General features: G+C 34.4%; 1 protein-coding gene across 1 annotated transcript in view; it reads left to right on the top strand.

Annotated features, from left to right (window-relative positions):
• CSMD3 (CUB and Sushi multiple domains 3) overlaps positions 1–19099 on the top strand; it is a 795885-nt gene that overhangs the window by 251761 nt on the left and 525025 nt on the right. The window contains exon 9 of the mRNA XM_069081309.1: positions 11716–11854. Within this exon, the coding sequence (XP_068937410.1) occupies positions 11716–11854 (139 nt within the window). The remainder of the gene's footprint in view (positions 1–11715; positions 11855–19099) is intronic.

Here is a 19099-nt window from a genome sequence, read left to right on the forward strand (position 1 = left end):
AGAAAATATACTAAATGATTACAAAAAGACATGACAAGAGTTACATAAACTAATGCAGATTGAAGTGAGCAGTACTGGAAAATCAGTTTATACTAGACATGTCAAACTCATGACCACAGGTTCTAGCCTCCAGAATAGAAAATGCCAACAGTGAGACATGCAAAAATTTATGGGATGCAACTGAAGTGATACTTAAGGGAAAATTTATATCTCTAATTGGTTGCATCAGTAAAATAGAGAAAGAGCAGATCGATGAATTTGACATGCAACTTAAAAAAAAAAACTAGAATAAGAGCAAATTAAAAATCTCTTAATTAAACACCAGATTGGAAATTCTGAGAAATAAGAGAGATTAACAAAATTAAATAATTAAAAAATTAAAAGTGAGATGAAGAACTATGAATGATTTAGCTATTCTCAGCAATACATTAATCTAAGACAGTCCCAAAGCACTCATGATGATGAAGCATGCTTTACACCTGCAGAGAAAGAACTGATGTTGTCTGAATACACATGAAAACATAGTACTTTTCCTTTCCTTCCTTCCTTCCTTCCTTCCTTCCTTCCTTCCTTCCCTCCTTCCTTCATTCCTTCCGTACTTCCCTTCTGCCTTCTTTCTTTCCTTCCTTCCTTATTTTTTTCCTTCCTTACTTCTTTCCTTCCTTCCTTCCTTCCTTCCTTCCTTCCCCCCTCTCTCTTTTCATGTACAAAATGACTGATATGTAAATGTTTTATATGATTGCACATGTATAACCTGTATCAGATTGCTTGCCTTTTCAGGAAGGGGCAAGGAGAATGATCGATTTTGGAATTTAAAATTAAAAATAAAAAGTTAAGAATTGTTTTCACATGTAACTGGGGAAAATAAAATCTTATTAAAATGTAACTTGAAAATATTTAACAAAATAAACCAAAGTACAATATAACTGTTAATTTGTGATTTTCCAAGTCAGTATGTAGCCTATAGGTATCTGTTTCTATTTGAGCTTGACATAACTGATATATAACATAATATCAATAATGTGAACAAAATGAATGATTTTGAAAACTTGAATCAACTTTAGAAAAAGAAAATGAACAGAACCAGAAGAATAATTTATACAGCACTAACAATACTATCACAATAAACAGGTTTGAAAGTTATAAGTATGATGAATGCAATGATCATTTGTGATTTCAGAGGACTAGTGATGAAACACAATGTTCATGATAGAGAGATGAGGGATTTAGAATGCAGGGTGAAACGTATTTTTGTGTATACTCATTGAGCATTTTTTGGTGACTATGTATTTATTACAAAGGATTGGGTTTTTTTTCCTTTTCTTTTCTTTTTCCCCCACAGTGGGTATAGGGAAAAAAAGGAGACAGAAAAAAGATTTTTGTTAATTCTTTTTTAAATAGAGAGGTGATGTTGATAGAGATATGAAACTTTGTATGGAATATGGACAGCTATTATTTTTACATAATCATTTTCCTTCAAGATATATCTTACAGAGTAGGGGTAATCTGTAAATGCTTACAATATGAAAAACAAAACAAATTGAAGGTCCTCAAGGGCAGACTCTCTTTTGTCTCTTTTTGTATCCCTAGTGCTTAAGATAGTGCTTTGTATTACAATAAGTGCTGAACAAATGTTTATTGATTGTTTGATAAGTAGAATTCACTCTGCAAAATATTGACAAGTGATCATCCTAACCTTGAGTGAAGAAATTTTGTGGGGGTTTATGTGGGTAGTGGGGCAGGTAGAAATCCACTAATTCATTATCCATTTCATTTGACTTCTTTCCAGGGGTTAGGAAGTTCCTCCTCACGTACAGTTTAAATTTATCTCCCTGATACTACTACCCATTTCTACTATTTTTGAGTGGATATTTGAATCAGGTTATGACATGATGTGCAATGCTTTGAAATGAATGCCCGAATGCCTAAAATGAAGCTTCTTAATGTGAACTGAGCATAGACTGCCTGGTTTTCCAGTAATCACAGAATGTCACTGAGAAGGAAGAGGTAGAGGGATGGTTTTCTCATTTTTTTGATTTTTGAATAATTGTCTATTTTAATAATGAAATTGCTGAAATCACAGAACCTCTTAAATCATCAGGGTTGGAATACAATTTAATGATCACCACTTTAAACCCTTTCACTGCAGGATTCTTCTTTGTGAGATCTCTAGAAAGTAGTCACACAACTTCTACTTTTAGATATCTAGTGTGCAAATTTATTACCTCTTGAGGCAGCTGATTCCATGTTGGAATCCATTTGAATTTTATGAAGATTATAACAAATCAAAATCTTCTTCCCTGAGATATCTACAGATCATTTATGGTTTTGTATCTGAGCACATGGTAATGTAATGTAATCCCTCTTCTACCTGAAATTCTTTCAAATACTGGAAGATATTTGCCAGGTTTGTAAGTCCTTTCTTTCCCAAAATAAACATGCCCATTTCCTTTAGCCTATGGTATGATTTCATGTCCTCTCATTATCCTGTTCATCACTCTACAGGTATGAAACAGCTTGTCAATATCCTTCCTAAAACGCAGAATCTAGATCTGAACACTGTATTCCAGATGCGATCTGACCAGGACAGAGATGTTAACTCATCCTCATTCTGGGTAGAAGCTCTCTCAATGTGGTTGGATGTTATGTTAGGGGTTTTCTATCTGGTGTGTCTCATTGTTTATTCATACTGAGCTTTCTGAAACTGAAACTCCTAGTTGTTTTCACAGTAACTGTCATGAAGCAGTACCTCCCTTGCCAATACTTCAATAGTTGTGATTGTTATTATTGTTTTATCTTCTTTATATATGGTTTTTTACATTTCATTTGTTCCTATGAAATTTCATCCCCCTAGATACTACCCAATAATTTATAAGGGGCACCATGATGAAGGAGAAAGTGAATTAGACCTGGAGATAGCAGAGATTGGAGTTCAAACTTTCTGTGTTTCCTTTCCCAGCTCTCACTAAAAAATTGAAAATGCCATTTAAGATAAAGCAATTGGGGTGAATATTATGTACTCAACTTTATTTTAAAATAGATAATAACCCTTCTTGAAGTCTAATGATGAATGAGCATAAGTAGACATAGTTAAAAAATCCTCATGAAACTTATTAATTTCTCTCTTAAGGGAAAATTTATTATATGAAAGTTCTATCTCATGTGAACCTTTGTGTTCTGTGACACAAGTTATAGGGAAAAGTTTCCTTCTAGTAGATATTTTGTGCAAAATCACAATTTCTAAGGTAATTGATAAGCACTGTGTTATCTGACATGCATGAAGAAGGGTATAAAAAAGCAGAGGTCACAGAACAAGGTATTTGAGCAGTAGGTGCTGAAGAAAAGAATAGGAAAAAAGTAGGGTATATTTGAAAAAAATATGTGATTTGTAGTCAAGAGACCTCGGTTTCTGATGCTAGCTCTGCTACTTCCGGACATGATCTTCAAAATTGATAGAACACTGGACTTGGAATTACGAAGACCAGGGTTCAAATCTTACCTGGATACTTTCTAGCCTTGTGATAATAAGTAGGCCATATAATCCTCGCTGTTTCTTAGTTTTCCTTGTTTCCTAGTTCTTAGTTTCCTTGTCTGTGAGGTAAAGATACCAATAGTCTTTTCCTCAAAGGGTTATTGTGAGGGTAAAATAAGATAATTTATGCAAAGTTCTTTACAGAACTTAAAGGCTATGGCATGGCTCATGACATCACATTTTTGAGCCTTGGTTTCCTTATGTATAAAATTAATAGATGGGAATCAGTGAACTTTAAGGTCCCTAAATCTTATCATTCTAGTGGAAAAGAACATCTCTTCAATACTTCAAGCATCAAGATGAATATTCCCTGCATTTAGCAGAGTACAACTCTCTCAACCTTTAGTAGATGGTTTTTGACAATTGTGGCTGGAAAACTAATTATCTTGCAGTCAACATAGTGATGCATTTCTGCGTAGGTAGCTCCTCCCACAATAAATATACAGCCAGTGGTTGACCCTTTATTTAAAGCTGTCCTAGTTTGTTAAGCCTTATTAGTGTTTATGGTTCTCTGACAAAGTTGTGAAGAATCTTGGTTAGGCTTCTGAGTTATAAAAATGATAATAATTACCATGATTATTTGTATACCTCATTAAGATTAAAGAGTTCATTATATACATTTCTGGTTTATGAAACAGTCAACAAATACTCATTATTTTAATGAATGACAGGATGTATAAGAAAGAGTCATATGAGGTGTAGTATAGGAAGAGAAAGGATACTGGAACTAGAGAAGAGGTTGTAGGAAAATTGAAAAGGAGAAAGAGAACAGAAACTCCTATTTCACACTACTACATTGCTACAAGAATTAGCCATTTACACTAGTGAAGTAGATAGATACATATGTAGTGTAATTTTTTTTCTTTTTAATTTTATTTTAGACTCAAACAACAGAACACAAGTACAGAACAGAGAAAGTTGAAAAAATATAATAAACTTAAATACAAAGTAAGAAAAGCAAAAAAGCATGTCATGTTCATAGCACAACATAAGAGAGGATTCAGAATATGTAACAGTATATTTTCTTTTGAAGAAAGTCTGTATGAGAAAAACTACATGTGTTTAGAGCCGTCCTTTGCTTCCTTGTAAGTTTTGTTCTCTGCTGTGCACTTTTTACTTTATTCTGCTTTCTCCCTTCCTTCTCCCCTTCCCCACAAGGCTATAATTAAGTGAAGATACACACACACACACACACACATATAGATATAGAGATATATATTTTCCCTAACAAATTCTTTGTTTTTATGTTTTTATTCATATCTCTTGTTTCCTATCCCTCCTGACTCCTCTACTTCTACCAGCTACCTTGCCCTCCTGTTACTTAGCCTACCCCTCTACAAGGATCCTTCTCCTATTCTCCCATTCTCATAAACCTAAACACCCTATAACCTATTCCCTCATCCTCCTCTCTAGAGATCCCATCCCTTGTCCTCTCCTTCCTCCCTATCTCTTTACCCTTTTATTTTTTTCTGAATTTAGAAGACTTTTATTATTTATTTTTTGTATCACAGTCCAATTACTTGACTGATTAAGGGTGAGTAACCACCATGTCTCCTCCTAAAAAGGGGGTATGTACTCACAGGAGAGGCTCAGCTCTTCATAGGGAGGTAGAAGGGTAGTATTAGACTGCCTAGAAATAATGTGTTCTGGAACTAAGGCGGCACTAATGATTGATGCCCCAGTTGTTCTCTTTTGGATTTCGCCTTGGGCCACCTGGGAAGCCGCTGACTCATACCAGTCTCCAGGCTTTGTCCTCTGGTACAGGATGGTTAGAGAGGGGCTGGTCTTTGGAGTTCTTAGGAAATCCTGGCTGTGAGCATAGCCTGAGTGTTTGATTCTGTCCTTCTCTAGATAGGACTGCCATGTAAAGAATGCTAGGTGCTGCCCTTCCATAGTGTGATTTTAAAGAACAGGAAGATAGGAATTTCTCTGAACCCAGCCAAATTTCCCTTCTCTATTGGTTATCTGAAGTTTTCTCATTAGAGATGCATCCTTTTAGCTTAAGTTTTGGATCTCTGTTGAAATGCAGTTACTTCTGGGGGGGTTGATACACTAATTTGTTTGTTATTTGTCTTTTGTTTCTCAGTGTAATTAAAGTGTCTGAGAACAGATTTTGACTGGGGGAGGGTAGTGAGAGCATTAAGTTACAGAGCATACTAAAGGATGGGACTGAGCAGAGGAGAAAAGGGTATTATTGAGGGGCAACAAAGGTAAAGATTGAGAGAAGCTGGGGACCTTAAAAATAAACTCCACAGTACTGAGTTTCTAGCTGCATGCAGAAATATCAACCCATTAGGAATCCCAAAGCAAATATCAAAGGAGATAGTATAGTCATCACAATTATTGTGCAGTTAATTCTTTATTCAGATAATAATGGAAGGAAGCATTATATTTGAATTTGAATATCAATTTACAAAGTCCATAGCTCTGTCACTTGTCTATACCTCAATCACAGGTGATAGCATGGTTGTTGAGGCATTGATATCTTCCAGAGAAGGATGAAAATTTAAGCAATGCTCTTTTCATTTCCCCCCCTGACCTAGCAAAACTAATGATGGTACATCTACCAATCCCACTCCTTCTGAAGAGGTTACCCACTTAAGAGGGTTAGGGTTGCTCTGGAGACCCCAAAATACCAACATGCCGGGTCCTACCAAATGAATTTGACTTGTCTTCTCTCAGTAAAAGAAAAGTAAAGTTTATTAAAAGTTTGCTTATGTTGGACACAGAGTAAGTCTGTGCTAGGTCATTCTGTGGCACTCACTCTTCTATGGCATTCTCACAAACATGAAGACAGGGTGGGTTCTTATAAACAGAAGGTTGTGGGAGGAATCTCGGGGTGGTCTAGAGGAGGAGTTTGGGGAGAGTCTTAAGGAGGAGTTAATGAAGTCAATGAGTGAATAAGGGTGGGAGGCCACCTGGAGACTACAGACAATGGTGGGCTAGGCCAGTTCAAGGGTGGATGGATTTTTGATAGGCTCAAGGGTGGGAAGTAGATGAACAGTAGAGGGCTAGGCTAGTAACTAGGCTAGAGTTAGTAGTCAGCAGTTAGTAACTAGTCTAGAGGTCTGGGCCCAGCCACAATGTAATGCTTATTGCCTCATGCAAATGCCTGTCAAGTAGATTGATTTAATCAAGAGTCCAAGGGAAGTTCCCAGACTTGTACCTCGAGTAATCAAGGAGAGCTCCAGGGGGCTCCCAGAGCTCACACCTCATCATTGCAGCCTCAAACAACTGGGACCAAATTCCTTTGGGGTAAAAGGCAAAGGTCTCAGCTTCTGAAAGTGCTTCCTGCTGGCAAGGGGCATAGAGCTGTCTCTGCCTCTCTGGGTCCCATTCAAGGGGGTCAGACTTCACACTGGAGGGGTCAGACTCCAGAACGTGGATGATGTCAGGTGCAGTGAGCTGGAGAACTTAGATTCAGTCAGAGATTTGCATAGCCTTAGTGGTCATCCAGAGGTTGATGGCTTGATCCTTGGAGGAGACAAACCTGACAAAGAGGTTAAGCAAACAAAGACCAAACAGACACGAAAAAAAATAAAGAAAAGACAATTTTTTTACTATTTCTTTAAATAATAACCAATGAGGACAGTTTACCTGTCATAGATGCTTTACTCAGGCAAAGACTCTTCATCCACTTTTACCAAGTTCATACACCATTGTGTTTCCTATTACATATTACCAGTAGTTTTGTTGTTTATGTAAGAATCAGTTCAAAGTAGCCTTGCCCATCACAACATGAGTATGAAAGCAGGGAGAAGGTAGACAGACATGTAGTGAGCAGCAAGGAAATTTTGGCCAATAATTTGCATGAATTGAACTCTTAATAAATTTATGTTGAATCGATGAATGAATGAATAAATAGTTTACCTATGTGACCACTCTTATTAGTTCATTTATGTATAATCAAAAATATATTTGAAACATTTATTCTTCCCTATCCCCTCAATATGCATGTAAGTGGCACTTGTAGACAGTATTTTTCTTCTTAGGATTATGATTTGCAGCAGGTGATAGAGCTGTGTCAGCCCCCCCAGATAGTTATGGAAACTTGAATTATATGAGTTCATACAAACTGAGCACATGTAGTTCACACCTTCCAGCATCTCCCAAACTCTGTATATTTTTTAGTTTCTAAAAATAGAATTTATACTAAAAAGTATGGATCAATTTCTAGAAGAAAAAACTCAGCCGTCTTTTTTGTATATTACTCCCACTCATTTGTTGTCTCCAGTATTGCTTCCTTATTAGTGTAGTTTTGAAAAAACTTAATTACTCAGCATGTAGGTTAAAAATGGTCACTGAAGTTTAAGTGAAAATAAAACATGTTAAAATCTAAAGCAGTATCTTCACCACTTCTGGTAAAGTCTGAATTTCTAATTCTCTGTACACTTTTGTGGCTCTTTTGTGTATTTTGCCTGTCCTAGAAACTTGGCCTTTAAGGTAGAGATGTGGGAAACATTTTCAGTGTACAGATCAAAATAGGGGAGATGGGAAACCTCACCGCGCTCAGCTCTGACCATCTTCTGTTTGTCATTGGCTAGGTGACACAGTGAATACAGTGTCAGGCTTGGAGTCAGGAAAATGCATCTTCCTGAGTTTAGATCTAGCCGCAGACACTTTCCAGCCATGTGACCCTAGGCAAGTCACTTAACCCTGTTTGCCTCACCTTCTTCATCTATAAAGAAAGCTGGAGGAGGAAATGGTAAACCACTGTGGTATCTTTGCTGAGAAAACCTCAAATGGGATCACAAAGAGTCAGACATGACTTAAAAGCAACTTCAGTGGCTTCCAGTTTAAGAACTTTTATAAATGGTATGAGGTTGTTATTCCTCTAGATTTATAATCCTATGATTTTGTGGGAGAAGAAAAAAGAAATAGGAGATCTGCTCTCTATATGGTGGACTTCTGAGTTTTGGACCTGGCACTTAGTGTCTATGTGAGACCGTGCAAGGTATTTATCCTCTCTGGAAATCAGTGATGCAGTGACCACCATTTTACAGATGAAAAAACTGAGGCACAGATTTTAAAGGGAGCTCATAAGCCATATTTGAAACAGAACCTCTGCTACAACTCCCAGTGAGTGGTCCCCCACACTTTGCTTGAAAATCTCCACTGAAGAGGAGCCCACTACCTGCTCAAGCTGTCCTTTTCACTTTTAGATAGATTGGATTGTTAGGAGCTAGTTTCCTTACATTAAACCCAAATTTATCTCCCTGAAATTTTCATCCATTGTTCCTAGTTCTGCTATGCTGGACCCATCAGGAAAATCTAATCTCTTTAGCCCTACTTTTTTCTGTCCTTCATTTTCTTGTCTGTTAAATTTTACTGGTAATTTCTGTCTAATTTATACCTCAGGGTGGTTATGATTTTTAAAGTAAAATTAGAATAAGTCAATGGAAAGAGCACTGGTTTCGTAAACAGAGGACCTGATTTCAAATTCTGCCTCTGATGATTACTAGCTGTGTTATGTTAATGACTAGTTAAATGACTGAGACAAGTCATTTAACCCTTTGTGTCTCCACTTTGAAATCTATAAAATGCAGACTGTATGGCCTTTGAAGTCCTTTGCAGATTAGTTCTATGATCCTATAAAATATTCATTGTAAAAATATTTTTTTAGAAATGAAGCACTATTACATTTTATACATTTACATGTATATTTATTCTAAAAAAAGTAATTTTATTGAGTACTTATGAGTGTAGAGAAAATTATAAAAAAAATGGTTGAGCTAATAATAGTAAACATCATTAACACAGAACTTTTAAGGTTTGAAGAGTATTTTACTTCCATTATCTCATACAACCCTTTCAACAGACCTGTAAAGTAGGTACCACAGATATGATTATCCCCATGTTTTAAGTGAAGAAGACATTGAAAATCAAAGAGGTTAAGACTTTGTATGCCCCTGGTCACATAGCCAGTAATCATTAGAATCCAAATTCCAAGGAAATTCTTCCTGATTCCAAGTTCATTACAATTCCCACTGTGCCCACACTGTGTGAAATAAGTAACAGCAGACTTTTTAACCATAGATTACAATTTCACTGTGGAGACAACATAAAGATATGTGAAGCAACCTGTGAAAGTGTACAGAGTGTTATAACATAGACCAGACCAATAACTGAGTGTCTGAAGGATTGTGAATAAAGGTGATTGATACTGGTGTGGGGTTAATCCCACTGGGAAAGCTTTCAAGACAAGGGGATTGTTAAGCTAATACTTGAAAAATGCAATAAACAGCTTGCTAGAAATGATCCACATTTTAAGATCAGAGAATTCCAGATATTTGGAGGTATAAAGAAACTTTTTAACACTCCAGTATTGACTATGAGTTGGATGTGAGGCAACAGACACGTCAGGGTTTTAGGGGATTTTTTGCTTTTGTATCCATAGAATTTAGCAGAATACTTGGCACATGGCAAGTGCTTAATAAATGCTTATTGACTTACTTGTTTGTGGGCATATGAATGATTAAGTTACATAGAACGCAGCTTGGAGTGGTAGAAAGAATACTAGACTGGGTTTGAAAAGTTGCTTTTTCTCATCCTGACTACCACTAATTAATTGAGTAAATCATTTACTTAACTTTTCTGGGATTCCATTTCCTCACATACAAAATGAGGTTGAATAAACTAATTGATCAATTAATGTCATTAAATGACTTTAAAGTAGGGGCGGCTCTCCACTTGAGGTTTAGGGAGACCCAAGGTGTCTATGGATAGATCTGGGGAAGCACATGAATTTCAATGGGAAAAATATTTTTCCCCCAAAACAATTGGTTTCCTTTGCAATCCTTTGTGTTTTGTGTATTTAATAGCATTATTATGGGAAGGGATCCATAGACTTCACCAGATTGCCAAATGGGTATATATAAAAAAAAATTTAAGAACTTCTTCTTTAAATATATCTTTTAGTCTATGATTCTGTGAAAGTAAATATAGGTATAAATTGGTGGAGGCTTTTAAATGATATGTTGAGGAGTTTAAATCAGAAATGAAAAGCAATAGAATTAATAAAACTAACAGAGACTTGGTTCAGGTTCTGAAGCATAGAAATGACATGGTAAAAATTATATAAATACATTATTATGACAAGTGAATTGAGACACTAAAGTAATGTTAGAAAGGTTAGATTGGTTCAGTGATCTGGAGGTTAAATGACTTCCTCAAGATTCCCTAGCTAATAAGGACTATTATAGTAATTCTGGAAATAGAACTGAAGAATCCAAGAAAGACAGTGAAGAAAAAGATTCTCAAAACTTTGTGACTGAATGCAGAAGATACATAGTAGGCACTTAATATTTTTTTCTGTTCAATCAAGGTAAAATAGAAATATAAAATATCAATAGATTTATGTGTCCAAACATGTCATATTACCCTATTAGACTATAATTTTCTTGAAGTAAAGAAGTGTGTCTTATCTAAATTTTGTATATTGCTGAACAATTGCCATAGAGCTCAACAAAGAGTAAGTATTTAACAAATGTCTGTTAAATTGAAATTTTGGTGTGATGAAGAAAAGTGCTGTATTTCAAGTCAGAGGATCTGGGTTTGAACTCTATTTCTGCTACAAATAAACCTTACAGATTATCTTAGTCCAGCTGCTTCATTTCCAGAAGAAGCCAAAAAGAGGAAAAAAAGGAAGAACAGAGTACTTTTTAAAATTCTAGTCACACAGGCAATATATGTCATAGTCTATATTGGAAAATAAATCTTTTGACTGAAACTCCAGTGCTTTTTTGTTGTACTATGACATCTTTGTTACCTTGGTCAGGTTACTGTACTTCTTCCTTGGGCCTTATCTATAATAGGAGAGAATTAACAAAAGTGGTATTCCTCTAGGATTCCTCCCAGATCTAAATGCAGTGATTCTTTCCAGACTGAAGAAATGGTGGTACTAGGTATTTGTGGAAGGGAGATTGGTAAAGGATGTTATTTTAAGACTTGAGCATAGTGATAACCTTATTTGACCTAATGAGTCTAAGTAATATTCTAAGAAGTGATCGCCTGTAGGGCATAAGTTTTCAGAAAAATGTCCTATATGTTTAGAATCATTTATTAATATTGGTTAACCCAAAAGCAGGTCTTTCAAATACCCATGTGCATAATATTATTGACAATTACTCAATATCCTTTTAAAAACGTTTTATTCTTACTTTTCTTAATTATTTGATTTTTAGCTCCATGTGGTGGACATTTTTCATCTCCCAGTGGAGTGATCCTTTCCCCAGGATGGCCAGGGTATTACAAAGACTCCTTGAATTGTGAGTGGGTGATTGAAGCTGAACCTGGACACTCTATCAAAATTACATTTGAAAGGTCTTGAAAAATATTTTTCTTCTTTTTTTTAAAGTTGTGTCTGTAAAAATCGTTATTTTCTAAATAATTTCAAATTATAAGTTGTGATTTAAATTTATAATTATGTGGCTTTCACTTTTCTATCTAAGCTTTCAGCATATTCTTAAGTTAATTTTCAATGTTAAATGTTGCAAAAGTACAACTGAGATATGCACGTATGACCTTTATGCTTTATAGAAACATACACTATTGAGTTATGCATCTGTGACCTTTAGTTTAATGAGTTTAGTTGTCCCATATTTTGAAAGGCCTGTGAATTTTGCTCTGCTGACTTCCACGAAGCAAAGGTGTTGTAAATACATTCAAATCAACACTATGCTTTAGTTTTTGATATATACATTCTACCCTACATAGTTGAAATTATTTGCCCTTCAAAAAAGCATGGAAGAATCACATACTGTGATTATGGGAAATAGCATAGAAGTTCAACCCTCCACAGGTCAGGAAAATTATTCTAAATAATATCCCCTGTCTTGTTTTCAACTTGACAGATGTCTTCCTTATCCTCCAGCCAGGTCAGCCATCTGGTATGATGAGGAGGCTCATACAAACTAACAGCCTATTTTAGCTATCATACATTACCCAGAATCCTCCCCTTTAGACAAACAAAGAAGTCAGAAAGAAAATTTTTGTTCTGGCTTTACATATTAAGGTGTTAACATTCATGCCTATAGGCCATGGAAATGATGATTATTGTACTGAAATGGCATATTTTTACAATTGTTTATATTATTTAGAAAAAGTACTTTTCTTTATTCATTCTTACATTTTTGCATTGTACAAAGCAGTAGGTTAACCTCACAGTCCGGTGTCTCTCCAATGAGAATATTTTGTGTAAAAATCCCAAATGTAATAGCAGAGTGCTTCTGATTACATGTATGATATTTTTAATCTATTGGTGTGGTGGATAGGGCATTGGGCTTAGTCAAGAAACACCTAGGTTCAAATCCTATGTTAGATACTATCCTTGTAAGTTGTGGCATGTTACCTAAACTGTCTGTGTCTATTTCCTTATCTCTAAAATCTCTGATTTCCTCTAAGGTCCCTTCTAGCCCCCAATGTATTAACCTGTGATCCCATATAACAGGGTAATTTTTTAAATTAAATTTGAAATATCAGAATCTAGTGCCATACATTCAATCTTAATTAAAATCCACATTTGAAATTTTCTTATGTTTGATAAAAAGTTCAGTTTTCAACTTAATATACTATTTGCAAGTATTACATGAAAATGAAAAGTAATTTACATTTTGTTTTACATAAGACTTATACATATATGTTTGTGTATAGACACATATACACATGTATATTGTCATATACATATGTAATATACTGGTTTGCTCCTTTGTGCTTTGCTAGTTTCTTCACTTCTGCTCAATGTAGTCACAAATAAAATCTTTAAGTAAGACTAGGAGTTAAAATTAACATGGAAAATGATTCTTAAAGAGGGTACTTAGAAGACAAACTACTTCATAAGTGATTAAGAAAAACAATTCGGGAGACAGAAAGCGATTCCTATTCTGGGCTAATGGACACTTGTAATACATATTGTCTTTTCCATGAAAATTCTCTATCTTGTTTCAATCTTAATGTTAAATATTTTCAGTATAACAGTAACAGTTCAATGTTAATACTAGTAGTCTAATTCAATTAATTCATATAAATATTTATTACCTATTACTGTTACTCCTAGCCATAATTGATGATCCTCATAATTGATGAGCTAGAGATACTTTTTTTAAAGTTACTTTTTCTGAATACTTACTGAACCCATGTAGCCATCATTAAAGTTATAGTAGGATGGACTTCACCTGAATTAACTTCAGTTCAAGTTTAATCACAGATGGAGTAGTTCATATAAATTAAGCCACCTACCATTCTCCTGTATTTTCATACATTTTTAAAAAACTTGCCCTTCCCTAAATGCCAGCATATCCTGTCTTGGCTCCTATTTATGTTTGCAGAGTTTTGCACATGCCTAGGTTAAAACTAAGTTCTATTACTGCCCCAGAGTACATGTGTGGATTCATTCTTAGTTCATTTTGGGTATAATTTCAGGCTGTATTACTTTGGATTCCATTGATACTTCATCCTTAGAGATTTTCTTGGGGATCTCTCTCCATTAGGGACAGAAATAGGAGGGAATAAGCATTTATTAAGGGAGAGAATAAGTATCAATTAAGCCTATATATTAGATACAGTGGTAAGCACATTACAATATTATTTTAACCTTTTTGCATGAATTTTGTATAATTATATACATTTCTAAGATAAAGAATTCTCTTTTTCCCTCTACCATTTGTTCCCTGAATCCTTAAGCTGGCTGATTTAAAATTATTGCTATTCAGTTCAGTGAAACTAGTAGGGTATTTTATTTCATTAAGGGCCCCCTACCCTTCCTTATGTCCTGAGCTTTGACCATCTTTTTACTAAGAATTTTGTTGTAGCCCTTGATTGTGTATCCCTGAACCCAGTTTTCCTCTCTTGTGGATTTGGAATAACACCCCTACCACTCCTTCACAGGATTGTTTTGAAGAAAGCATTTTCAAAACTCTAAACTGGTCTATTAACACAAGCTGTAACTAATAATTTCCCATTTAATTGTTATTGAAAATGATAAAATATTTTTTGTTTTTATCCAAGGTCTATACATAGAAGAAAAAAAATAACAGCTTTATTTTCCCTTCTATATGAAAATTTTCCTAAAACTTTAAAATAATCATATTTCCTTCTTTTCTTCATATTGAAAATCTCCAGTTCCTTCAATTATTCACCATATGACCCGATTTTCAGCTCTTACCATGCTGGTCACCTCTCCTCTTGACTTGCTCCAATTTAGACATACTGCTCTTAAAATATAGCACCCAGAAATGTATACAATATTCATGATCTGGTCTGACCATTCTAAAGTACATTAGGACCACTTTCCATAATCAGGGAATTTTATCCCTCATTGAATCTTATTTCCTTTTCTCTCTCTTCCCTACTACTTAAAACCGCAGTTCTTTCTCTCTGGAACTGTCAGGTTACTCATTTAATCATAATCTTGTTTTGCTAACCCTTAGTCCTCCTCTTTTCTCATTCTCCAAATCTCTCTTAATTTTAGTGCCTATCATCTGTTGAGTGTTTTCCTATTTTTCCTATACATATCTTATTTGTATATAGTTGTTTGCAAGTTGTGTCCCCATGAGATTGTGAACTCCTTGAGGACAGAGACTATCTTTTGCTTTTCTTTATAGCCTTAGTTCTTTGCACAACAACTAACACATTGTGGGTACTTAATACATGCCTGTTGACTGACTGGATGACTTCTTATTAGTCTCTCTGGATGTGTCTACTTCTTCCACTCACATTTCTAAGCTGGAGTTCCCAAGTTCAGCCCAAATATCCCACCATATGAATTTCTCCTTTATCCTACCTTTCTATCTTAACACAATGGATTTCTAATCTCTAAAACAGACATACATCTTTATTTTTTTGAGGGAGAGGGATTTATTATTTATTAGCTGTCTAGTCTGAAGAGTGGTAATGAGGAAGATTAAACTTTAAAACAGGTCTAATATTCATTAGTCCTATTTATAATAACAGATCCTTAAGACAGTCTATGAAATGATTGTAATCTTCAGGTAAAAGTCACAACACACATACAACACACGTGAACTATTCCACCCAATATATCTTATGAAGTCTTATACTTGACATATTATGGCAGGATTTGGAACCAAGTAATAAATTTTACCTAATAAAAAAATAACAACAAAGCATTTAATTTGCCCTCTACCATTTGAGAACTCATTACTTTGTTTGAAAAGTTTATGAAAATGTCTGAGAAGATAATTTAGGAACATGGTACATTATTGTATGTGGTTTTAAATGTCATCAAGAATAACGATTCTAGAGCGCTGGCCCCAGAGTCGGGAGACCTGGGATCGGTTCTGGGCTCAGATACTTAACACCCACACACAAAATAACTGGCCGTGTAACCTTGAGCGAGTTACTTAACCCCGATTGCTTAAAAAAAAAAGAATAATGATTGGTTATTAAGTTTATTTTTTAAAAATTATAAACCTATAGTCCTAAAGCTATCTATTCCATACCAGTTTGGCACTGGAAAAACTAACTTAATTCTAAGAAATGACAGCCGTTATTTGGGTTTTAAGGTGCTATATGATAATTTTAATATGAATAACAATAAGGTTGCATATTGATGTGAAGTTTAAGGTATGGAAAACGCTTCCTTCCCAATAGTTTTTTGAGTTATGGAAAACTATTATTTTTGTGACTTTTCATAGATGAAACAAATGAAGCTCTGAAAAATTGTCCTGCCCATAGTCTTGCAGTCAGAGTTCAACCTTCAATTCCATGACTAGAATTATTCTATCACTGCATATTATACCATGAAAGACCAAGAGAAGCCATAAATGTATTTGAGAAAAGATGAATAAATTTCAAACTATAACATTATATAAATAGTTTACAACTGAGGCAGATAGTAACATCTTAATGAGTTGCTCTGACCAAAGGGCAAAAACAGCAATAGACCACCTGGTCAACCTAACCTTCTAGTGAAAAGCCTTTCTATACTTGTGTAATCCTTGGGCTAAGCCCTTACATTTGTTTTTGTGTGACAGATACATGGTTCAGTTCAGAGCCAGCCCCTCTTTTAATTCTGTCTGCCCATTTATAAATATTTATTATTAAGCACCTACTATATGCTAAGTACTGTGCTAGGCACTGGTGATACTAAGAAAGGCTAAAGACAGTCTCTGTCCTCAAAAAAGCTAGCAATCTAAAGGGGAGAGAGCATGCAGACTCTTTAAAAGTAGTATACAGGATAAATAGTAAATAATCAACACAGGGAAGTCACTAGACTTAAGAAGGATTTCGAGGATATTTTCCAATATGTTCAATATTTCTGTATCAAGAGCTTGCTTTTAGCTGGTCTAGCCTTTGCATACCCTGAGTCAACTGTACTTTATATAAGATAACATCTGAATAAAACTTGAATGGAAGACAAAAATTTAATGTGCTTTGGAGACTAGATTTTGTCTCTTCTGTAGGATAATGAAAAGTTTTTTTTTTTAAAGTACAATTATAGAAAATACAAAAAAAGGGAAAAAAACCCTAAATCTCCCAAATCTTTGTCTCTTTGCTTAATGGTTCTTAATATAGCCCATTTCCAACATACATTCATTTTCAGACTTAAATTGTATCCCTAGATTCACTATTCTCCATTCAATTCCTACTCCTGGAAGGTGTTGTCTCTCAGAGCCCATTACTTTATCAAGTCTGGCACTGGGAGGAACTCATTTTTCTGATGCTTTTCGAACTATTCAAAAGGAAAGTCATATTATTTTATTATCCACCTTTCCCTTGAAGTTTAGTCCTCTCTTTTGGATGGCCTTTTTAAAATGTCTTTTGTTCTTCTATTTTCAGAAGCCATAAAGAAATTATCCCAAAGCTTATCATCCTTTTCCTGCCTCAGAATCCCCTAATCTCTTCCCCAAAGCATGTTGTTAGCTACTTAGCAGAATTGACTGTTATTTCTTCCTGTCTTCTAACTGGTGACTTCCAATTGGATTCCATGGTAAACTTAATATCAATATCCTGTTATTAAATTAAGGGTCTTTCTTTTCTCATGATTTTTAAAGAGACAGGACTACATTTGAGAACATAGTGGGGAATTTTTATAAAATATTTTTTTTACTAAATGTTAGTATGTGTTTTTTTTTGTTAGAAAACAGCAATACAAAGTGTAATGTCATGATCTTTGGACTGGAGCTTTGAATAAGAAATATGTAAAGGTTATCATGAGGCATGCTGTATTCCTTCTCTTTCTATGCTTCTTATCATAGCTCTGTAATCAACTTCTTTTGTGACATTCCTTTAGTTTCCTTGTTTTTCTCTATGATTCTATTTCTTTTCCATAGCTATTTTCTTTATAAAGATGTACTCTCACAAAGCAAACAAACAAAACCTTTCTCTCTATTACTAATTGAGGTCCTTACACTATTCAGTATAAAGTCACTCCATATTTCAATCCAAATTAATCCCTGGCTCCTCTTACATACATTCAAAATTAGTCTGATTTTAGCTAGTTGGTTATTTGAGATAGGATGCTTCAGGATGGTACTTAATTTTTAATACCACAAATAGACTGGCAAACCAAGTAGCTGGAATAACAGAAATCCATAATTCATGGAAACCAATAACATATTTATTTCAAGGATTAAGTGTCTTCCTGTGGATATCCCTGTGGTCCTATTGTATTTTCCTCAACCCAGAGTTTCATTTAGGAAAAAGCTGGTTGCTTTGCCTGCAAAGATAGGAGTAAACTAAATTTATGAAATTGTCATTTTAAAAAAGTGGGCAACCACTTAGACTTATGCTAGAACACTCACACACACATAAAAGCAAATATTACAATTACTTTTTTTAATGTTTATGTATTATTTGCATTAATTGAAAACAATGACAGCATAGTTTCCATAGTTAAAGGGAAAACAGTTAAAATATAACTTAAAAATTTTATCTTAGAGCTTTTATATTATCTGTATGGATTTTCAGTATCATAAAAGCAGTAAGTAAGGAAGACTATTTTGTATTCCCTTAACACAGAGAAACCCTATGACTGCTATCTCCCTATATGAACCGATGATACAAAAAACTACATTTAAAACATCCTAAAACATATAAAGTCCATTATTTAAATTTTTGAATAATCACAATATACTCCTACCCCAAATAAATCAGAAGTCAACAAATAATATATGTAAAGATCAAATATATTAAGTAAATTGAATTAAAACTTCCCACCTTAGAAAGCAAGTATAAGAAATATGGGCTGCATAAAATCATTTTCTGCATTAGAGATACTTAAATATCAATATATTTAATGTGTAACAAAACGTTTCAGAGCACAGTATATCAAAATGAAAAATTCATAATAATAGCAAAAATATATAATTTCCTTAAGACATTATCTATCAGCATGATAGAAATAAGGAGAATTGTGAAAAAATGAAGTTGAACTATATATTCAATAATCATTGATAAGTTTCATTTATGCATAATTGTTCTTCAGAGTTTCATTAAATCATTTTTATATGGAATATTAGGGACTAAAGAGTGCTTAAATAACATTCAATTTTAGAAGGAAAAATACTTAATTGGGAAAGTTAAAAAATATGGAAAATGAATATTATA

Source organism: Petaurus breviceps, unplaced genomic scaffold (assembly GCF_028583685.1).
Source record: "Petaurus breviceps papuanus isolate PSGF00001 unplaced genomic scaffold, PetGlider_PUasm1.0 98, whole genome shotgun sequence".
In the NCBI taxonomy this organism is placed as follows: Eukaryota; Metazoa; Chordata; class Mammalia; order Diprotodontia; family Petauridae; genus Petaurus; species Petaurus breviceps.